The sequence below is a fragment of the Coptis chinensis genome, chromosome 7 (assembly GCF_015680905.1).
Source record: "Coptis chinensis isolate HL-2020 chromosome 7, ASM1568090v1, whole genome shotgun sequence".
NCBI classification, from domain to species: domain Eukaryota; kingdom Viridiplantae; phylum Streptophyta; class Magnoliopsida; order Ranunculales; family Ranunculaceae; genus Coptis; species Coptis chinensis.
The window spans coordinates 3,437,445-3,461,325 of NC_141462.1; the positions used below are offsets into that span (position 1 = coordinate 3,437,445).

The 23,881-nt window shown below is 35.8% G+C and overlaps 3 protein-coding genes across 5 annotated transcripts; 1 reads left to right on the plus strand and 2 right to left on the minus strand.

Moving 5' to 3' along the window:
• Positions 1-578: 578 nt before the first annotated feature.
• Positions 579-5,250, minus strand: LOC147485272 (SWAP (Suppressor-of-White-APricot)/surp domain-containing protein / D111/G-patch domain-containing protein). 3 transcript variants are annotated; one of them, XM_086569997.1, is made up of 9 exons: positions 5,124-5,250; positions 4,398-4,864; positions 3,339-3,465; positions 2,799-2,902; positions 1,943-2,073; positions 1,722-1,854; positions 1,381-1,563; positions 914-1,092; positions 579-785 (listed from the first exon to the last, which is right to left on the minus strand). In XM_086569997.1, exons 2-9 carry the CDS (start codon positions 4,798-4,800, stop codon positions 759-761), a joined length of 1,287 nt encoding a protein of 428 aa, XP_086426123.1. In that variant the 5' UTR covers positions 4,801-4,864; positions 5,124-5,250; the 3' UTR covers positions 579-758. The 3 variants fall into 3 exon arrangements, with proteins under 3 accessions (XP_086426123.1, XP_086426125.1, XP_086426124.1); XM_086569999.1 differs by having other exon boundaries at positions 4,398-4,838; positions 5,124-5,247; XM_086569998.1 differs by having other exon boundaries at positions 4,398-4,843; positions 5,124-5,245.
• A 9,349-nt stretch (positions 5,251-14,599) lies between these two features.
• Positions 14,600-15,226, minus strand: LOC147485273 (Ribosomal protein S21 family protein). The gene is made up of 2 exons (XM_086573188.1): positions 15,093-15,226; positions 14,600-14,923 (listed from the first exon to the last, which is right to left on the minus strand). The coding sequence occupies exon 2, from the start codon at positions 14,912-14,914 to the stop codon at positions 14,600-14,602; it is 315 nt and encodes a 104-aa protein (XP_086429314.1). The 5' UTR covers positions 14,915-14,923; positions 15,093-15,226.
• Positions 15,227-15,977: 751 nt separating this feature from the next.
• LOC147485274 (Mitochondrial glycoprotein family protein) lies at positions 15,978-18,512 on the plus strand. The gene is made up of 3 exons (XM_086574852.1): positions 15,978-16,209; positions 16,375-16,712; positions 18,114-18,512. The coding sequence occupies exons 1-3, from the start codon at positions 16,096-16,098 to the stop codon at positions 18,277-18,279; spliced, it is 618 nt and encodes a 205-aa protein (XP_086430978.1). The 5' UTR covers positions 15,978-16,095; the 3' UTR covers positions 18,280-18,512.
• The last annotated feature ends 5,369 nt before the right edge of the window (positions 18,513-23,881 follow it).

Genomic DNA, 23,881 nt, shown 5'->3' on the forward strand with positions numbered 1-23,881 from the left:
GATTTGACTCACTGGTGCAGTGATTTAAGAACCTGAAACACCAAAATCCTGATCAATATAGATCATTGGTTGTGTTGAGAATTTGAGATCCCATTCCTCCCCCCCGGTTATAGCTCATTTCATTCTGTATGAGTTTGGAAGATATCCTCTGAACTAGCGCATCTTGGTCTTGCGCACTTCACACTTCAAATTGACTCTTTCACAACCAATTTTACTCGCGCAACTTTATTTATTTCTTCCAGTTATAAAAATTAGCTGGAGCAAACATCAACCTTAAAGTAACATTAGAATCATTGCTATTGTCTATTTATTTTTATTTTTTGGTTAAGGCATTTTGTCATGCTATTGTCTATTTATTTCCTTATTTTTTTTTTTTTTTAAGGCATTTTGTCACGGAGGCGACTTGACCGAACGCGAGGGGTGCGTTTATGGTTGGAACTAGTGCCAGGCTGGAGGCCACCACATGACTCGAACCCGAGCCCTCATGGTGGGTGGGTACACACCAACTCCCTGTTGGACCAGTTGGGCTCTCATGTTGGGTGAAAAAAAGAGACTCGAGAATACGTAACAAACATGGGTGTCCAGAAAAGTAAATTAATTGCAATCTTACAAGAAGTAATTGTGTATAAATAAGACTAAGAGTCATCACAAACAAAATATCAATATTTTCCCCATTTCTTCTGATTTTTTCATCAAATTCTAGGACAACCTAACATATCCACACACCCTCAGGTCCTCACAAGTACCCCCTATGGCTTTCAGTAATATGCTTTACGAGGATTGCCCTGCATAACCAAAACAAGAATGGATGTTATTATTTTGTTTTGAAACTAAAAACTAGAGAAATTTTGAAGGGGGGAAAGATAAGAATCATAAGACAGAATGCTCAAGGCCACGGAATAAAGACGCTCACCAGAGGATTAGGTCTGTAACGATAGCCAAGCATCATTCTCTTCTTATACTGTTCATAGATGTCATCCTCCGGAGTAACCTCACAAGGAGCTTGTGCTCCAACCCCAAGGTTGTTTGTTTTCACATTTCCCGCCATGACTGGATCGGCACGACCGCTCTTCGAACTCCCCAGACCCTCACCTATAATGGTATATTCAAATCGTGGTTACAAACAAAAAAGGCAATCTTGACTTGCAGATTGGTAAAATGTAAAAAAAATAAGCACACAGACGCACACACCCCCTCCACCACAAAAAAAAAGACTTCTTCTCTTTAGTAGTGTAAGTATTTGAGAAAATCCACACTGAAAAAAAACCAAATTAATTTCTTCTAGCGAGGTAAGTGTCTTTTCTACAAAATATACACAAATCAAACACATGCCAAGTAATTTAGTAGGAACAGACATGTCTTATATAACATAAGTAATACCTTCTTTCCAGCCCATTTTGGACAAAAGCTTATGCCCAACATTGTCAGCTTGAATTTTAGATCTCTCTGCAGCCTCCTTAGCAGCCTTCTGTGCAGCAACGTCATTGCAGTTGGCCATAAATTTCTCAAGTTCTTCGAGTGGGATATAATCACCCATATGGTGTCCCTTCTTCCCTGAAGCGGCTACAATGCACAAGAAAAGAAGTAAAGGTTCAATATTTTGCGGAAGAGTTGTTAGAACTTAGAACACCTCTAGCAATTCCTCATATGCTTCTCACAGACATGTGATTCAAATGAACTTTTCCAGAGAAGAGGGAATATAAAAAAGAATTAAATCTGACCATGAAGAGATGCTGGGGGAGGCATCTCGTCTTTTGACTGCTTAGGCTGTCTTCTCCGCTCTTCATGCGCAGCCTTTTTCATGTAAAACTCCATCATAGCTATAGGATCTGAAGCCGGCGGCGCCATGCTCACCTGGGTATCACATATCTCCAGTTCAATCTATTGTAACAGACTAAGAAAATAAAATGTAAGCAAGAGTTTGATAAAAGATAACATACACACCGTAAGAGTTACTTCCTGCTTGTGGTGTGTCCTCATTCGCTTCATATAACGCTGAAGCAGGAGTTTGATAATTAGACTGATTCTTTTGAGAACCATTTGATGCTTTAAAACCAGAGGTGTTTGAGCTCCCTGAAAATGAACATTAATTAGTATCAATTATATTGTACAAAAACTCACAACCAGTGAGAAAAATGAAACACCCAGAGATTTGGGAAACTTGAACTGATAAAGCTTATAAGGTAAGTGTATTCCCTATCCTACAGAATAGTATCTAACAGGTAGTAGACTCACCTATTGCCCCTAAATTAAATTATCCATATGGTAGAAATGGTTAATCACATCAGAAGTATCAACTGAGCAACGAAATGGGTGCAAATGTTCAATGGCAATCAACCCATACTTGAATGCTGTATTCTATCGAGTGATTGGAATGAGTGCAATTTCCATCTATCATTTGAAACTAAGTTACAAAGACACGGACATGTGTGTCCGTATCCGATGAAATATAAAAAATTGAGGCATATCGCATAAAATGTGTCCGTGCGTGTCCAACACGAACATGTGGATACGAATCCGACACAAATTATTTTAAAAGAATGGCATATCCATGTGACAGGTTTGAAATGATACATGGGTTAGTTACATTCAATCCAGTGTTCTCGTGAGTGACAGGTGTGAGCGGAATTTGCATCTATTGTTTGAGTTGATACGATTTGATTACAATTCACAAATGTGTCATGCAGTTTCTGACACGACTTTTGTCATCTAAAATCCCAAATATTTCAAAAAACAAATTAACTCAGAAAACCTGACATTAAAATAAATTCTTGAATTGGAAGAAAAAGAGCACAAACCGCTCCGTGTTTGAAAATCTACAGTAGGCGCAAGAAGTCTTTCTTCTTCAATAAGCCTCGACTCATAGTACTTGTAGTCTGCACAGCCTGTATCAAACAGAAACCTGCACAGCATACGGCGGAAAAATATAAATACACCAGCACAGAGCAAGTGTTGCTGAAGTACTAGATTGTACAAACAGAAACATTGATTTTTATCTTTTTCCTATGCAAATAATTGGAAAGAGTAACAGATTGACAAAGTCAAAATATATGATGGCAAACGCTATCCAGACAGGGCACCACCCACCACCACACACACACACACACACACACACACACAAAAAAAACAAAGCAAAACAAAACAAACAAACTCAGCTGGAAACCCATACACCACCTAAAATCCTCCCTGCTACTAATCATCACTAAATCTCTCTGAGCAAAGTGGTTCAAAACTATGCTTTCTAGACAAGTGCCACTGAAAATAACTAAAATACACAGAAGGGACACTGTAGTGATGAGGGCAAATATAACGTTGTAATAAATCTATAAGAAACTTACTTAAAAGGTGTATCCCCAGGGTTTCTTTGGCGCGTGATATGCTCAAACTGCCTTCCATTTTTAGCCACAAAACTTGCTAGTTTGTCAGCAACCTTCTTCACATCAGGGTCGCTCGGAGAAGATGAGGCTGCATGTCACTTAAATAACTGATTAATACCAAGAGGATGAACAAGTGCATGCAAATTACACTTGTAACAGGCTTGCACATTTTCGTATTCTTTCATTCAACATCTCTTTCCACCAAAGTCGATAGAAACTTAAGGCATAAGCTGCATTCATGAGACAAAAGATTTTCAAGAATTTTTGCTCCCCTCACCCGTTAAACTTAAGAAGGCATAACTAATGTGAAGAAGATCAGCAAGCTAACTACAGCGGAGAAAAGATCAAATCTTCATAGATAACTTAACAATTATCAACATGGTATTATTAGACTTGATAAAAGATACATCCAGTACACTTTCTGCTTGAGAGCGTTTCCATACACTCTTCAAATCAGACTGTGCCATGAAGCTCCGTAATAATGTCATAATTCCAAGATGTCAATAAACAAGATGAATAAACTCTTTCTTCCACATTTCCCAGAAGGGAAAGTGATATAGGTCTAATTAGCTCTCCTATATAGTTTCAAGGTTTCAATTCCACATTTAAAACTAGACTCAATTATTTACTCGTGTGGATGAGATACAAGGCTTATATATACACTCCAAAAGATCAGCACTGAAAGATGTGGACTTAACCACTGTCAAAATTCCTATAACATCAACCTTGGGGATTCTCAAATTTTATGCGGATAACACAATAGTTGCCTTGCTCCACAGTCGCTTGTCTATCTATTGTTATATTAATCATATTATTAAAAATAATGGAGAAGAACAAACACAGCATAAATGCCTAACTTAAAATGATTGCTCATAATTTAACTTGATTTATTCAAGTCATGTCATGTGCAATATCAGAGTTTAGTTGTTAAAATTAGTCTGTGTTTCGAGATGAAGCAGACCTAAAACGATCTAAACACAAGAAAAATAAAAAATTGATATAGACACAAGTAGTTATTACCAACGTCCCCATGGTCTGACGGAAGAGTCGATGCCTCATGTTGGCCCAACTTCTGCCGCTTCACTGGTCCATCACACGGTGCATCTCCCACATCTCCTTCATCTTCATCTTCATCCGCACCTAACTTGACAGGAACAGCTACAAGTTTTGACTTCTGCTTCAAACTGAAAGCAAGTTTGCCACTTGATGATACAGGAGTGGCCTTGCGCGTGTCAATAGGTTTCGATTCAAAACTGAGTTTAGTGATTACAGACGTCTGCTTGGGTGTCCCAGATGAGTGTGTAATAATAGGCTGAGGGTGAGGGTCCTCTGGTGTGTTTTTCTGTTGTTGCTGAAGTTGCTTAAACCTTTCCATAAACGAACCATCATTAACAAAGAGACTAGAAGCCTTTTCTTTCTCCATGGTGAATATGAAACAATGGCCTTAAATGCAGATATACCCTGAGCTTCAAATCAATAGAGACAGACTAACTTCCAGGTATTAGGAAACGGGTATTCATATCAAATGTTTCAATAATTATATTTTATTGCAAGATTTTAAATCGATAATGATATCAAAAAATTGATATATCCTCAAAAACCCTAAACTTAAACTTGTAAATTGTTTAATTAGAAACAATAATAATAATAATAATAATTAAGTATTATTGGCAAATCTCATCGTCATCGTCATCATCATAAGTGAAAAAAGAGAAACAATAATAAGAGATTTGTCCTCGTTGTTACCTGTTGTTATCTTCAGATCGGAACTTGGTTTTCTCTGCAAACTACAAAACTAAAATATAATAATAGAATTCGCCTTTTTATATTTTTTTTACTTCCCAACAAGTCTAATTTTGACCAGTCAACGGACTTTTAACCGATTTCCGATATATATTTCGTATTATTGTTGTGTCGGTGTACTCATTATTATTATTTTTTTTAAGAAATTGGTCCCTCGAGTGACTGTCGTAGTTCAATGTTGAGATATGAATAATCATTGTTCATACAAATAGTGATTGTTTATAACTTATGTTGAGATATAAATAGTTTATGTTGAGGTATTCATAGGTACAAACAAGATTGTTCATACTATATACAATGGGTTATTTCGGTTAGGCTGATACATTTATTATTTCGCATTAGGGGTATACTTAATTTTCGTCAATGGTTTACTTTTTTTTTTTTTTTTTTTTTTTTTTTTTTTTAAGGAAATTTTATTGATCGATAAGGATTTTTACAAATAATTAGGACAAGCGTCAATTGGTCATCCAAGTCCTTTCGAATAAAGCAAATCTATTCTTCTAAAACAAACTCGTTAGAATCCAAATTTATAACGTTATCGTCCATGACTTTCAAAGTCTCTTGAGAAGTTCTCAACGGATCGTTGTTCCAAAAACCGAAAGTGTTTAAACTAAAACGGAATGAAACAATCTTTGGTTAGCGTGCAAGCTTCCTCATGCTTCTCTATCTTCCCCTTTCATTTCTTTGTCTTCTCCCACCTCAAAGACTCCATTCCCGGCCTTTACCAACGGAGAGGCTCCATTTATCAACACATGCATGTCTCCCCTCGGACCAATCAGATATCGACATCCGCAGTGGGCGAAGTGTAGATCTTCCCTCATTCGGATCGGTGGACGAGAGCCTCCTTCTTTACTTGTACTTGTCACCTCCCAAAATGCATCACATAAAATATCTCGACATGATCATGTCGGTATTTGAAACCCGAAAATGCCTACAATGTGTCATGGTCCCCAAAGGCGTCTAGTCTACTCTTTTTGCAAACAGGGCATAATTCACCATCGAGTACAAAGGAATCATGAGGCGGTGCGAGAATAGAACGATACTCCAATCGCGACATCTGTTGTCCCAGTCCACTCCATTGGAATGGCAAGTAAAAAATCCTTAGCGTGTTACATTTTGACCGCGAAGCATCCAATGACCGCTTTCCGATATTATAACACAAAACTCCCTCTCAAGACCGGCGTACAATCTTATTATAGAATGCTTCCGCCAAAACTTTTGTGGTTTTGAGGGGACGGTAGATTTCCGACCCATAGAACTCGAGGTCAAAATCGGGTAGACAAAGACTCAATGCACTCTTAGCAACATTAAGAATCTCATCCAAAGGCACCGCCCACAACTCCTAAGAATGTGGTTGCTCGGAAGTCGACAACGGGAGGCCACAAAAAGCAAAAGTAGAGACATCGGTGGCCACAATAAATACCTAACCCACCAAGATCGTAATGGGAGTGTCGATAAACGCCAAACAAATCACCGAAGTTAGGACCATCGAAACCACAATAAATACCACGGAGAACATTGGGAGATACCGATCAAAAGTCTTAGTTGCCTCTCTAAAAGGGATGGTGGACAAGTACGAATCACAAATACCAACTTAGAGAGCCCCAAAGACAAGCACGTAAGAGAGCTAACTCACACCGTGGATCATCTAATATAGCTAAACGGTCCATCAAAGTCGCAACCTTTTCAACACGCCAGAGCAAGGCCCATGACAAAAGATGGATCGATCGACCGCACCTCCAAGCAACCCGACTCCCCTGGCGAGGGCCGGGACAAATCAAGGAAAGAGACCCGAGAGTGGAAAATGGATCCAATGATGGCCAAAATATCCCGTTTTAGCCACAAAGAACCGAACCGTAAGAAGGTCTTTCTTCTTCCCCAATCATACCCAAAAGCCGCCGCCACTGCTTCAGATCTCCAATCGAGTCCCATCATCTAGATACCAAGCATGTAGCAACAACCGACAACCGGATCGATCCGCAAATCGGGGGATGCAACACCAGCCAAGAAATAGAAGGGGACCCAAAGTGGTCGCCTTCTTTGAACAAAGATTGCACCATATGTAGCCATCCCCATATATATAACCTCTCGCGGGTTGACAATACAAGTACTCAAACCAAGGGGCAATAATCAAGCAACGGATCTGAACCTCTCTCAACATGGTAGTCCGATCAACCATGTTAAAAGCATTCCGAAATCTACAAGCAAAGATCGAAGAGAGGTAATCATCGCATCGTTAGCATACACTATCGCGGTTGACAAGCAAAAGCTTTTCGCACCACCAAAACACCAACCCCATATCGAAAATCCCGTAGGTATCCTACCACATCTTGGGAAACTCCTTTCATTGCAATCTTGGAAACTAGACGACGCCAAACCATCCCTACAGTATAGGCCGAATACCATTATCCGCTTGAGAAGTGGAGTAAGGCGAGCACTTCGCGATGAATTCGCTTAACTGTGGACATCGTCCCCTCAGAACCAAAGATTCACCATTGAGGGTCAATGCATCTAGCAAATCGGGCGATATAGGTGCCAAGCAAAGACCACTCATGGCATCCAACAAATGCCGAGCTCTCGAAGACCATCCGACCACAAGAAGTGCCTTTTCGGAAATGACCGAATACATGCTAATAGGCTTACTCTCTACCACCAAAGGGGGCTCAAAGAAAAAGAACGGTCGGTCTCACAGTGGTTGTCGCGATCGGTGCTTCTCCTCTAATGCACATATAGTCTCTACAATATTGAGGCTACTCGATGATGATAACACTTTAACGGCGCAAAGAAAATGTCCATCGCAACTTTCAGAAGCATCGGCGCATTCCGAGTGGAAGCAGATTTCTGTTTACTTGGATTGAAGGAGGCTCTATTACACACTCTAAGAGGCGAAACATCCCTCCAGGCTCATTCCATGTCATCAAGGCATGGAGAATCTGTTTCTGCTCGAAGGTTTTTTCTAGTACCAGAACGACGTTCCTGACGATTCTGCGGTTGAAAAACTTGCAGAGTACAGCGCGGCAGAAGAAGGAGACGAACCCAAGGCATAACTGACCCAGGATCAGTCGTAATATCCCGTGAGCGATTTCAATGCACCGAAAAAGCCAAACGACAAGCCGCGGTATACTTTTCCGCAAGACGAAAAGGTATACGGAATGCACTATCAGGTAACGTCTCATCAAGTTGCGAAACATTACCAACCTGATTAGGGGTATCACCGTCACCCCTGTGTGTCGTGAGTGTAAACTGGCTAATGAAATTGGAAATTATAAGTCATGACCAGGATTAGTCAGACTTTTAGACTAAGTTTCTATTACTATAAATAGATCTCACTGATAAAAGTCTTAGTCTAAAATAAAGTTCATATAATACACCACTAGAGGAATTTCAAATGAAAGAGCAACTTAAACTTCTACCAAACTAGAGGATTAGTACGTACTTGACTGTGAGACTTGAGCCTTTCAATTTTAATTTCTTGGAGAGTCTTTTACGTAAATCTGAGTCCAAGTTGACTCAACCATTTTTCGCTTAAATTATTGTGTAGTCTCATTTATTCTTGATTTGGTCAATCAATCAACTGGGGAGATAGCCATTAGGTCTTGTAGTCTATTCAAAGCGAATATCATAATAAGTCAAGTAGTGAACCAATCGCCTTTTATCCCACCTAGTAGGATTATCATATTAACCACTTTTGAGCCTTATATATTAAACCTTTTATTCTTAAACCAATCATCTTAAACCCAACTCCAGATAAGGAGTATATCCCATATTATTAGCCTTATCCATATTTCTGAGGATTTCTAAAGACTAAAGAGAAAGCTAGAACGAAGAAGATTTTTGAAGGAAATTTTACTAAAGTCAAATGAAGAAAATCATTCCTTTTGCTCAAAAAAAAAATTAAAATTAAAATTAAAATTAAAAAAAAAAAAAAAAAAAAAAAAAAAAAAAAAGAAAAGAGAAAAAGAAAGAAAAGAAATATAAATAATTGAGCAAAAGTAGTGATAAAGTTTAAGTGTTGCAATTTACAAGTGAAGAAAATTTTCAAGAAGGTCAAAAACAAAAAGTCTTTAGTATATTCTCATAAATTTTTGAATCCTTTTTACCCTTTTCTTGTTAACCTGTCCTAAGCCCCGTTTTAATACCCAATCTTATCACTAAAGTATGATATGAAGTGTAGAATAGGTGAGAGGATGCTAAAGTGAAGGACCGACACTTCAAATGTGATTGACATTCTTTCCATGAGACTTTATTTATATATATTTGCAAATCTCCATCTTTCTCGACTAAATATGTGGGATGTTCTACTTTTTTACTCATTTCCTCATATAGAGGTAAAATAGAAAACTTATCTCGAGAGAGATTTCCTTGTGAGTGTATGAAATGGTGAGAAAGTCAAAATACTAATCCAAAGGTGAGGTAGAAATTACATTTGCTTGGAAAGAGAAAGGAATCAAAATGGTTAAAATGAATAAGCTCTAGTTAGGATGATTAGTCGGGTCTTTTTTCTATCTTTATGAATAGAACCTTAGCCTGATGTTTTATGATCATGGGTGTGATAAGTAATAACCTTTTGATTTAGACATTTTAACCTGAAAAAGTTGTTTTCTCTAGATTTCACCATAGTTCATATGTAAAATTGATTTTGTGGGTATATCAACCTAAAACCCTCACGAGGGCTATAACTTCGTCCTTTAAGGGTAACTTAAAGGTTTAAGGCCTTGTTGCATATGGTAAATGCAACCGAAAGTGAGTTAGTTTATTATTTAATTAGTATTGTTAGCTTTGAACACTTCTCTAGTATAACACATATTTGCTAAGAGACTAGCAAAATGCTAGTTGGGGTTGTGATAAGTGCTCAAAAGTAATGATTTATAACCCCAATTATGTGTATGTTAGTCTCCATTTTATATTTAAATATTCTAATATGATGCAATTTGAGGTTTTGCAGGTCAAAGAACCTAAATGTGAAATATGGAGGGAAAAGAAGTCAAACAAGTCAAAAAGGAGTCACTGGGAATTACAGCTAAAGGCATAGGGCAAAAATGTCATATTTGTCTCCATAAGTACCAAGCCTAATGGGACTCTAAAAGAGGATAATAATTGAGTTAGAAGAGTCTTAAATCTGATCTCAAAGCCTTAATTTCGACTTCATAGAAAGAGAAGATCAATATGGAAAAGAAGTCAGAGTTTCACAAGAACTAGGAAACTGAAAGCTGTCAGAAGCTGCAACTTGGGAAATAGCCTGCAGAACAAAGTGGGCCACGTCCAACTTTGGCCCAACCGAATCCAACTTTATAAGAATTGCTTCTAGAAAGATTACAGAGAGTTTGACACCAAATAAACATGGGATTCGGATCTCTATCCAGACGAGCATGTAAGCCAATAAATAAGGCACAAAAACCTCAGTTTACACGATCTAGGAAATTTAGTGTTTGCATCTTAGATCTAGAATTAAGAGAGAAGAAAGTTCAGACCTTTTCACCATTAATAGCTATAAAGATTATTCCTTTTCATATTGTGTTCATAGCATAGTATGAGGGGCTAATCTCCCTTCTCTTGGGAGGGGAGATGAAGTCTTTTTCATATGTTTTAGTTTAGTTCTTCTTCTATCATGTTTTAGTTTAAATCCCTTATTGAGTTTCTTTTTATTCGTCCATTGATCTAACGCTCCTGTGGAGGTTAGGAGGTCTTAGGGTAATTCATAATTGTGTAGAGCCAAATACTACAAACCCTAGATTCTTTTCTTCTAGTTTTTAGTGTTCTAGTGTGATGATTGGATTCTTTATGGCACCTCAATTAGTTGTATGGTTAATGCCACATGTGGATTTTCCATGACACCTAGAGTTGTATATTGAATGACACTGAAAGCACAATTTGGTTAGATAGAAGATATCATTGGAGATTGAAGAAGTATTTGATGGAAAGATAGAAAGCACGTTGAAAGCCACATATTATCATCATGGTTATGAGCATAAGGTTTGTAAGTATGGTGAGTTTCTATTGGTGATTTATATTAAGCATGATAGGTAGATCTATTAGACTAATTCTATGATTTTGGTGGATTCATCTCTCCCAAGATATTATCTTTTTTGATTCATATTCATATATTTAATTTATTTTATTTTATGCATAGTTTAAATCTCAAATCAAATCAAACATATATTAATTATTACTTAGCCACATCACATCTTTTACTTGCATCCATTAGAGTAATTTAGATTAGGAATTTCTATTACTATCAACTAGTTATTTAGAGTAGGATTGATACCTTGCTAGCCACTATACTAATCAATATATATAATAGGCTAAGTAAGATTTGCAAAAGATACGTAACACAAACAACGACACAAATAATTACGTGTTCGTTTTTTTTTTTTTTTTGGCAAGCCTGTTTTAAATGAGATCAGTAACTCTTGGATACTGGCTGGGTTCGATCCCCAAACCTCTGGTATCATCACCCAAAAGTTATTATTATTATTTTTTTTTTGATTGGCAAGCCTGTTTTAAATGAGATCAGTAACTCTTTGATACTGGCGGGGTTCGATCCCCAGACCTCTGGTATCATCACCCAAAAGTTTTACCGACTTTGCGCACCTGCATCAACCCGGTTCTTGTGAGTGATTAACAAAAAAGAACGGTTTTGAGAGTTACTTTTTCACCAATCCGACTGTTCCCTGTTTTTTTAATCACTGTTTTTTTAATTGAGAAACTAGCATCAGAAAATTTTATCCTGTTCAATGTTCGGCTTTGATTACACACGACTGGAAGCCCCAGTGCTTTATGCGTGAGATCTCCAGTCACACTAACAAGAATTAAAGCTGTTTTGCATGTGAACTCCTCAAGAGTGAAAGTTTTTGAGATTTTAAAGCTGTTGTTAATGCCCAAACCTTGACAAAAACTCATTCTTGTCATGGGCTTCCGTTTCTTAGATAAAAACAAAGAGTTGGAGCACTCTAGTACGATTTTAGCAAACCCAAAAACAAGTAAGGCATTGGGGTATGTTATGGCTGCTTGCAATGGATAGGTAGACATCCATGTATTTTATTTTTTCTGTGATAGACAGTATATCCATGTAAGCAAACTGCAATTACCCTTGCGGCCTTGCCATTGTAATAGTTATGCTGTGTTTTCCTCGATCGACAAGGTGAATGCAATTATAGGTTCTCCGTTAATTAACTTGAATATACCATAGAATGTTCGCAAAATACACAACATTCAGTGTGAGCTCAATTTAATATAGTCACCACAAAAGTTCGCTAAGTTTACAGTGAGTTCTTCTCCCTACCTGAAGTTAACACATCGGTGGGAACAGACATTCAAAAACAAGAATTGCCCATCCACGTAAGTAATTTGCAGTCTCAACTTTATATCCGAACTTCCCAAGACCAGCACAATTATTTCATATTAGTCATTACAAACAAGATTTAGTCCACAGAAATTGCAAGAAACAGTATCAAGAATGCAGAGAGAAAAAGGAGGAACGAACGCAAAGTCTATGTCCAAAATAAATTGAAACGTGCCAGCTAAATTCATAACACAAGATGCACAAACAACTATATAAGCAGATCGCAATCCAGCAGGCTTTCCTTCAAAGCAGTCTCAAATGCCCCTGCAGCACATACGCTAATGTATCAGTGTGCTTAAAACATACACCAGAATTAATGGCATAGGCGCCTACTACATGAATTCCAAAACAATGTACAAATCTTTCAAGAACACTATTAGCTAAACAACGTAAAATCTTATATTATGTACCTGTAGTCATTATATAACCACTAACTTGGTGACAAAATTAAACATATTTAATTTCCAGCCCAAAAATCCAATTCTCACTTAGTTGCTTTAAGTAGGCTAAATTAATTCCAAACATCATGTGTAGTAAACTTTCGTGTTTCCAGCAATCTTAGCTGTCATCCAAAAACTAGATAGTAATCCAAGGGTCTAAGACTAGACTCAAATGTGCTCACTATAGGGACTGGATCAAATGTGCTCATCTTCTTTCATGACCTAACCTAATTAAGTCTAAAGGTTTGACCATCAGCCTCCACAGTCCACATATACTTGGAATGTTTATTGCTGCATTCTAAGTTACACACTGTCCTCTACCATACAACATTCACCACAACAATCACTGAATAAAAACTGTGCAAAGAACCACATAAAAGACTGGAAACCGGTGTAAATGCCCAAATCTGTGACCCTAAATAATTTACCATGCATAGTTGTGTACTGCAATGCAAATAGAAGAGGTCTTTATTATTATTATTATTATTATTTTATGAAAAGTAGTTCCAAGGGAATTGTCGAGCTACCATACATCACTCTCACAGCTAGGGTCCTTGCAAATTACAGTATACTCTATGTCAAGAGTACTCAAGTGGAGAGTTTTGGCACAAAGGGAAATGTTCAAATTTGAAATATATCATAGGATGTCAGAAGGAGTATTCCAGATTTTGATTGGAGTTGCAATTTACTAGGGATTTAGAGATTATAACCTCTGGAAATCACGTACTTTTATGCAAATCACATGCTATAACAAGATTGTCTTGTTATATTCCAAAAAAGCAAAAAAGAAGAAGAAAGTAACAGTTTCAATGTACATGCCTATAAAATCTTTTAACATTTGTTTGACAGGAGTGGAGACAGATATATATTCACTGGAGATATTTTTCAATAGAAGTTTTAAAATGGAAGGAGGGACATATGTCATTATGACAAAACCAATGATTCATGGAAATGTACTCAATTATTGTTATTGACATTGCTATATCCAAGACAAACTAAAAATCTTCAGTTTCTGAGACATTTTGGTCCCTTCTTTTAATTTGTGCCGCAAAATTTGCACAAGGTAGTGCAAAATCTATTTCCGTAGCAACCAATGTGATCAACCAGGAAATCAGCTCAAAAGATGAAAATATTGTGTTCGTTGCAGGGAAATGGGTAAAGTTGGTTCACACACTGTGAGGCTGTTAGACTGTTTTTTCCATCATATGAATGTTAATAGTGAAATGTCTGTGCCTAAATATTAAAATTCTGAACAGGGAGCTTCTAAAACTTGCTTTCCGAGTTAGAGCAGGTGTGAGGAGTGCTCAAAGAGCAGAAACTCTGATGCAAGTATGTTCTTCATAAGTAGTTACATTCCTCTACCTCTAGTCACGAAAGAACGTCAAGACATGAAACAAAATTTCATTTGTTTGCAGAGTGTAAAACAGTTGAATTCTAGTGATGGAGCTTCAGGTATGAGAACTCAGACAAAGCATTTCCTTTTATCTTTTTATTTTACTGTATACATCACTTCAGTGTCATGGAAATTACAGTATACTCTATCTAAATTTGATAGTTTGAATATCAAGCACAACTTATGATACAACAATGTGCAATCTAATAACAATTCACTACGAACGAGAACACAATATAGACTGTTATACATACCGGACTTTCTTGATGAGAATGGACTGGAGCTTGCGTGCCAAGTCTTGTGACTTAAGCCTAAGCTGAAGATTCTTGCGAGCTATAATCTTCTTCTCAGAATTCTTAAGATGGTGAGTTTCTCGATTCTTTATCAGTCGTTCCATCCCACTCGTCTTCATTTTACGTTCCATAATAATCAACACTTGTTCCAATCTCCTATCTCCAACCCTCATTTTAATCCCTCTCCATTGTTGGTTCACTGAACTCAATGTCACAACACTTGGGTTTCTCATAAAACCCCACACTTGCTTCCCTACCGTATTCATTTTCAGTTCCTACAATGCAACAAGAGTTTTTACAGTTGGGGCATTTAGTCAAACAAGAAACGTGTATGGTAAAAAATTGTGTTAAAAAGATAAAAATAAAGTTACACTATCATATTCAAATGCTTGTTTCATACATAAATCTAAACATGAACATAAATTCAATAAAATAATTACTTACGTCCACGTTTCAATTTGAGGTCTCTTCTATTTTCTTCTTCTTCTTCGAATGTGATTTTGAGTTTGTTAATAAACTGTGGGTGCTTGTTTATATTATAGTTGCACCCAGTAAGTTATATTATCACCACTATAAACGTTGTATTCACCCCAAGTGTTACTTTCGTTTCTCTGTGCAGAAAATTGGGTATAGCCGTATAGGTACACAGACGCAAATTTCTTATGTTCAGAGGAAATAGCAAACTTTTTTTTTTTTTTTTCCTCCATAAAAACTGAAATTTGACATCTGTCTCAAATTTGAGGCTGACTTTTACAATTTTGACCTCTTTTATTAGTTCCAACTAAAGAAGCTAACTACCAATAAAAAAAAACTACTAACTAAATCAGTTACCAAAAGAGTAGTGGGTTAATCAAAATAACTAAAATTCATTCAAAATCTACAAAATTCCAATTAAAAGTGAGATGAATTTTTAGAGAGACCAAAACAATGTGGAAAACATCAACTTCAAAAACGGAAAAAATGTATGTTGATTACAACTAATTTCAATACAAATTTTAACAATTTAAAATCCATCTCTCGATAATTTTGAATAAGATGTTTAAAACTTTTGTTTGATGTAATTCAAATGTGAAATTGTGAAAAGGACAAATGTTTTTTATAAAGACAATTGTATTATTTGATTAAAGACACTTTGAGCAATACACACGCACTCTTTCTTGATGAGTGGTCTCTCGATTGACACACACACACCTACAAAGATGCGCATTAGATTTTCGTATTATTTATTTGTGGAAGAAATTAGCAATTACAAATGAAAGGGTAAAAAAGGAGAAATAATAAGTTTTAAAAACAGTTAATACACTCAAAAAATAACGTGTTGTTAAAATTGGAGTAGAATAAAAAAAAAATATTGGTCTTTCTCTGGACAAAAAGCACACTTAAGAAAGTGTCTAGAACCCAATTTCTAGTTTCTCTGTGCCAAAAAAATTTCAGTAGAAAAAAAAAAATGTCAAATTTGATAAAAATTATCAAACGAGGATACAGAACAGTTCGAGATGGAGATTTGCTTAATGTTTTAAGGTCAGAGCTCAAATATGAACATTCTTCAGACCCTTTAAAGGTAAACTCACAAAGCCCAAATCTTTTTTTTACAAAGTTTGTAAGTAAAAATCTTGGTGCCCAGCTGTTTTTTTGCACAACAAGTTTCCATTATGCAAAAGAATTGAACTTTGGACGTTTTCATTAGATTTTGATGATACACTTTTGTTTGTTTTGTTGATATTAGGGGTTTAAAGGTGGTTCATTGGGTGGTTTTGAGATGATAATGGATGAAAAAAGATGTAAAGATGTTGAGTTGTGGAGAAAATGTGAGTCAGGAGAAGAAATCATTGTTTCAGCTATGCTTGGGGAATTTGTATGTTTAGAAGAAGGTGAAACCTCGTTTCCTTATAAGTGCTTGATGAAAGTATTCATTAGAAAGCCTGAGTTGAGCTCTATTTTGCAATTCAACTGTGGTGTTGTGAGTAAAGGTTGTGATTTATCGGAGTTCTCGATTTATCATGCAAGTTGTCTTCCTCAGTCGAGTTATTTAAACGATTCAGTTTACAAAGGACCATTATTCAGGTTTGTTTACTTTTTTACTTCAATGTTATTTGCTTATGGTTAAACTATATTAATTTTTAGTTTATAATCAAATTTTTTGTCAAATAAAGTAGATTGAGATCGTTGTGGGTGAGTCATGATAATTAGTGACGAAGAGATTTATTCTTGGGTTGAAAATGCTCTTCTACAAGTGGAAGCATTAGTAAGAAAAATTGTCTAAACATGCATTAACGGAAGATGTGTCTCTATATAATTGGATTGTTATTTTAATAAGCTAGAAATGCAATGTATGTGAGAATTTGTATCCCGTTTTATAAGATAAAGTTGTGTTAGGGGACTGCACACTTTCTTGGTCATATATATAAAGCCACTAAAAGCATCCTGCTAAAGCTACAGTACGAACAACCTTACACAAGTTTGACAGCTAAGGAAATCAGCACAACAAACCAAGAGTAAACATCTGTAATCAATCCAACAGTACACCTGTAACCAATACAACAGTTGACATATGTAATATGCTTTAGGTTTAGGTTTCAGTGCAATCTTGGGATATAAATATGTAATGAGAGCTCACAGGAAGCTTTCATATAATAGAAATGTTCTTCTTCTAAAATCTCTTTAACATAAACATCAAGTTGGTTCCCTGAAGTTTGTATAACCAATGAATGTGATCAAGTGATCTTTTGTAGATATATAGCTTCAGTGTCTAAGCTCTAAGTTTCTAAACTTCTGGGGAATCACATTTTAAAAATTCTTTCAGAAAACCAAACCTAGGACATTCAAGATGTATAGATTTCCGAAGACTTACCTATGAAAGGGAAACCTATAAAATTTTCACATTCTTAAGATATCAAATATTTCCAGTTGCGAACCAAATAATTGAGTCATAGGTTATAGAAGTATTAGTATTTGGCAGTAAAACCTTAGAACGGATTGTGTTTTTTTCTTTTTTCTTTTTTGATAACATTTTGTGCTTGTGTTTTCATACATCACAACTTGATTCTTATCTTGTAATATCTGTGCATGCAAAAACGATTTGTGATCTTGTAATCTATGCGTGCAATAAAAATGAACTACTGCGCATGCAAGGTCTAGCTCTATCAATAGGTCAAATACAACTTAATATATCTGGGTCTTCTGCAGAAAACTGAAATTACATTTTTCCTGATGTTGATGTGAAATATTTAGTTCCATTGTTGTGCTTTTGATACTAAGTGGTACCAAATTGATGCTTTTCATTGTATTTGATTAGTGTCCTTAAGTACCATATATTAGCTCTATTTGAGAAATTTAGTGTGTCAGTTGCTTATTTGTGTTATGATTTGTTTATCAAGTTCTTCTTTCTTTACTTCCATTTCTTACTATATTTCCATTGGCCTCTCAGTAGTATCAAATAACTATTCAACTGTGGCTCATCTGCAGTGATTTGGATCCACAGTTGCAGGCAACGTTTAAGGAGTATCTGATAGCTAGGGGGATTGGAGAAAATTTGACAAACTTTCTTCTCCTCCACTTGCATAAAAAAGAGACAGATCAATATGTGAACTGGCTAGGTAGACTAGAAGCAATGATCTCCAAGGATGCATGATTAGATAATTAGAGATGGCATATTTAACTCGTGTACTTGGCCGTGGGAGAAAAGGAGCCATTCTTTTCAATTTTTTTGTAAGTTCCATTGTTCTTACCCATGATACTTTTTCAGTTTTTTGTAGGTTGTACGTTGATTAGTTTGATATAGCTTGATTTGAGCATACCAAATTTATTGATCAGTAACGATGTCATTTATGATTTATCTAATTAATTATACTCGAATCATCTTGCTGATCCTATTTCTTTCCATAGGATGTGCAATTCAAGCATCATTGCATGCCTGGCACTCAGGCCGTCCTTTTTCCTTCATTCATTATGGATCACTCTTCTGTGATTTCTGAATAGAGTAATTCTAAAAGTTAGATTATAATGCAGGTCCAAGGGTCAGCCTAACCCAATTATCTGTTTCAAATTTGTTTTTTAAAAAAGTTAGACAGAGTTGGGTCGGTGGCAGAGTCATGTGAATTAAGGTTGTCGTTGTAATACGATGTTAAAGAAGATGCTATGATAGCCAGAGCTGGGGGAGATGATTCTTATAAATAGTACTTTTTTCTGTTTGGTAAACACACACTATATATATAGATATGCATCTATGCATCTATGGTGCTTCAGCCACCTGAGAATTACATGTACTTAGATCATCTTGCAAAAGCCTTTGTAACCAAAAGGGTACTTCTATCTCCTTGAAACAGTCATGGAGATGAACAGCCCTGGTTGCTAACAGGTGTGCAACTTTATTACAAGATCTATCTACTGTTGGGATCCCTCACCATGTTCAGGGAGATAGCATTTTGATACCGAGTATGGGTGGCATAACCATCAGCTAGGTACCAAGAATGTGAAGCCAATTCGGTATCTCAGTACCGAATTTGACAATGTAACTTGTAATTTGGTTTTCCAGCAGCAACGAGTTACCAAACTAAGGATGATATCTCAGCATCTGTCTGCTAAATGAACTGAAATTTCAAACACACCATATATATATATATATATATATATGAAGTTAGGATTTCTAACACATACAAGAGAGAAAACCAATTTTGAGAGCAATCGAAATTGAAAAAAAACTCTTGCAAAGAGATAAAGTTTATAAGGAGATATTAGTGAAGAAAGATATAATAAGTTTGGAGAGACTTGAGAGGAATGATTGTAATTTTATTTTCCACATTTATAAAATGATTTGTTTTTGTGGAAGTAGGCATCATTGGTCGAACCAAGCTATATCTTGTGTTTTCATTGTGGTATGTATTACTTTACATTGCTATTGATTATTTGTGATAGTTAATTCCATAGCTTAGATTTGTAGTTGTTGGTTGTAGTGAAAACTTAGATTTTTCAATTGGAGTTTAAAGTGTTCATATTCATACTATCTTAGTGGAGATCGATTGGTATCAATTTCCCCAACATCTACATGGGTTACATGTAAGGAATCAAAAGATGATTTTAAATTCTTGTGCATCTATGATTGTAGTACGGGTTGTCCTCCCAATGTTAACAGCTAGACTATTCCAAAAATCAGCTACTATCTTGCAATTAGTTTCTAGTATTATTCTTTGGTAGCTTAGGACGTATGCCTATTGGATGGTGCATTTAAGCCCCCTCCTCTCTCTCTCCTCAGCATCTCGTCCACTTGTTCGGGTTGTGATTGTTGCTAAGAAATAGTCACTGTCATCACACATAACATAACTAATACCAATAGGTTTACATTTCGAAAAGAAAGCAATATCCACATTAAGTTTGATATAGGACAATGGTCGAGTAAACCAACTATTCTTGCCAAGTAGGTAGAAGAGTGGATGGTTGTAGTGGTTTTTTATATTGTTTCATGAGGTAGAGTGATGTGAGATGGGTGGTTGTTTTGGCAATATTAGTTGGTAAAGCACTTTTTTTTGTCTAGAAAATAAAGGCGCATCTTTCTTTCCAAATAGACCAATATATGTAAACGCATGTCAACTTCCATTTCTCTAACTATACATGCCAATCAGGTGGTGGTTTAAACCAAAAGCCAACAAAATCCTTAACAATTAAAATTTTGAAAAAGTCGATGCATATAGCCGAGTAGCAAACCAAACCGCCCTAATGAAAGGGCAAGCAATGAGCAGATGGTGTAAAGTTTTAACCAATGCTTTACAAAAAATACACTGTTAATTTTTTATAGCAAAGATACGATTGATTCTCTCTCTAGTCGGGACAATGTCATGAACGCATTTTCAAGCAAAAATTTGAGTCCTTGGGTTCCACATGATTTCCAAAGGATTTGATACGGAAGGAACGATCCATTTTTTGTACCCCCAACCAAACAAAGATCCTTCTCGCGAATCATCTGTCGATAAATAGTACTTAATAAATGGCTGAAACTAATTTTGCCTTGTGATTATTGGAAAAATATAAATGGAAGTAAAACTCCGATCACACAGATAGAACTTAAAATCCGCAAAGAGGCTCCACTTGAACATTCCATGACTTTAACGACCATTTTCATCTTTTCTTTGATGCAGTTGTCACGATTTCCACTTATGTAATAGTGAGGACCAATTTTGAAGAGCTTTATCGTATTTCGGCCATCTTTGAATTTTTGAATGGGTTGTTTCGTGTTGCATATTTCGTAGTCTTTCTTGGTTACTTCTAACACCGAGTACTTAGAGTCGTAGATGAACACTGCAATGAAAGAAACACAGAATGTTAGAATGTTAACCAGGTGTGTTTGGTAACTAGGATTTTAGGATGGAATTTATAATATGTTTTCGAAAATTAAAAATCACTCTGTTAGGTAAAATCAAGGAATTGTAATAAGTTTTTATATTAGGTAGAAACTCGAGATTTCCATATATTCAAAGAATTTAACTACTTGAAATTGTAAGTCTTAGAAGAATTATATTTTCAATTCCAAATCCAAAAGAAAACTTCCAAACAGACCCAACCTATATATTTATTGGCCTCTCACCAGCTAACTATTCAATCCACAGTTAATATATAATTCAATTTTGATTTGATATATCTAGTTCAACCTTAATATTTCAAACTCTTCTACAGTAAAATTTTGGCTGTAACATGATCGACTTACACAGAGAGTCTCCAACACGAAAGTATTTCTTTTGTGCCCATGAGTTGAGTGCATCTTTATCTTTTTTAGTGGGAACTGTCCACCCTTTTGAGCCACCAACCTTGAACTGAGTTGCATTTGTACATTTCATCAAGAATAGAAGAAAAAACAACCCCAGTAGTACATGACACAATTTCAGATTGATAACAAATTTGGCCATCAAGGAGAACAAGTATTCAGGGTTGCCCTCATGGTCAGTGGTTTTATAAGCCTCTTTGCTTGCACTGTTAACAAGTTCAAATAATCTCAAGCATCTACCTTTTTGGGTTTTTCTTGCTACTCGGGATGCCTTGACTTGTAGTGCTAAGTATTTTAGTAGCACACATTTTAACACTTTGTCAATTGAACAAAGTTGTGCTCGTAACAATTTTGTCTAATTTTATGATCTCACCAATCCCATGAGTATATATACTTTGCTTCTCAAAACCTTACTAAAATACCATTCTTGTCTTGAGTATGAGGTTTAATTCCCTCGCACTTGCGCATTTTCGAACGGGCATGTGAACTGAAAATTGGAAAGCACGAGAAAATGCAATTAATGCATGTTGGGTTGTGGAGAAAATGTGATTCAGGAGAAGAAATCATTGTTTCTGCTATGGGGAATTTGAAGGCGAAAACTCGTTTCGGTATAAATGTCTGATGAAAATTTTTATAACTAATATTAACCCTACTAGATGAGCTGACCGTGTTTTTTTTGTGTGTATTTGAAGAGAGACCCTAATTTCACATCTAGTGGGAGAGAATCCTAATTAGCTTATCTAGTTGGGATAATACTCGTTAACCCAATTTTTTTATTAGAAAGCCTGAGTTGAGCTCCTGTGATGTTATCCTGTGATGTTATGAGTAAAGGTCATGGTTTATCGGATTTCTCGATTTGTCATGCAAGTTGGATTTTCTTCCTCAGTCAAGTTATTTAAACGATTCGGTCTACAAAGGACCATACATCTTTGCTCCATTTATCTAGTGGTGTCATACAGCGCCGGCTCTGAGTTTCTGGTGGTCGAAGCCAACTCTTAAAATGTGGCCTTATATATGTGTCCATTCATATGTCAAAAACAAAAATCGATTTATTTTTTGCCTCGCATTATTATTTGTTTTCTCCTCTTTTTAGTCAAATTCATTTTTGTTTTATATAACAAATAAGATTCTATGCATCTTTTGACTTCGTAATTCGTGAAATAGCAAGTGCATTTAATAATTTCATTAGCCATATATAAACTTTACTTAAGCCTATAATTATATTATTCTTATTAGTAAGTGTATATTGTAAGGTGCGTTACTCTGGTGGTGGACTGGTAGCCCCTTACTTTGCCAAAATAAGAGAGCCCAAAGCACTTGCTTGTGTGGCTTTGCCTCAGGCCGGCACTGGTGTCATATTACGTATTTTTCGTGTTTATTAATAAAACATAATATTAGTCTTTTGACAAAATAAAATGTTGCTTTTTTTTTAAAAAAAAAAAAATTCAAATGTTTTTAACAAAAATAAAATATATTGGTTTAGGTGAGTGAGGATGATGATTGACGATGAAGATTTTCCATGTGTACGAATTTTTTTAGAAGTGAAAGAATTAATAAGAAAATTGTCTAAACACGCATTAAGGGATGAAGTATTAAATTGTAAATTTATTTGCAATGTTGCTGTAATAAGCCACGAGTACTGAGTATAAAGTGTGTGAGAATTGGTATTCCATTTCATAAAATTGTGTTAGAGAATTGCAAATTGTTGTATGGTGTAGCGGTAGCTAATAAACTTCGAGTCGGTTCCCTGAAGTTGTGTAAGCAATGTGTGGCCAAGTGAACTTTTGTAGGCATCCATTTTCAACATGTGAGCTCTAAGTTTCTCAACTCCTATAGGAAATCACATTGTTTAGAATTCTTACAAACCTAAACAAGTGATTGCATACGTTTTTATGTTTACTTCTTTAATTTTTTCTATATCATCACTCTCTTTCCAGTTGTGAAACTGAACATTTGACTCATAGATGATAGAAGTATTAGTATTTGGCAGTAAAACTTGGAACGGATTGTGCATCTGTTTTCATACATCACATTTTGATTCTTGTTCTTGTAATCTATGCTTGGAATAAAAATGAAGAATTGCATATTGTAGCTCTATCGATGGGTCAAATACAACCTGATATATTGGGTCTTCTGTTCAAAACTTAAATTACATCGTTCTTGATGTAGATTGAAATTTCTTTGGTTCCATAGTTCTGCTTGTGATACTATTCGGTACCGAATAGATGGTAATTGAAAAGTATATGTTCTCATTACATATTTTTGATTATTGATGAAAGGATATTACTTATTTCCTTCACTTTATTAGCTCCCCTCTGCTCAAGCTAGTTGGTACATGGTGATATTTTCGACTTTGGTTATAAATATGACTGAGGAGCTGTTCATTTCCACTCAAATTTCTTAAAAACCATGTCACCATTTAACAAAGGAGCTAAGTTTATTTTTAGGACAAAATGGATCGTGCAAACGAGCACAAAAC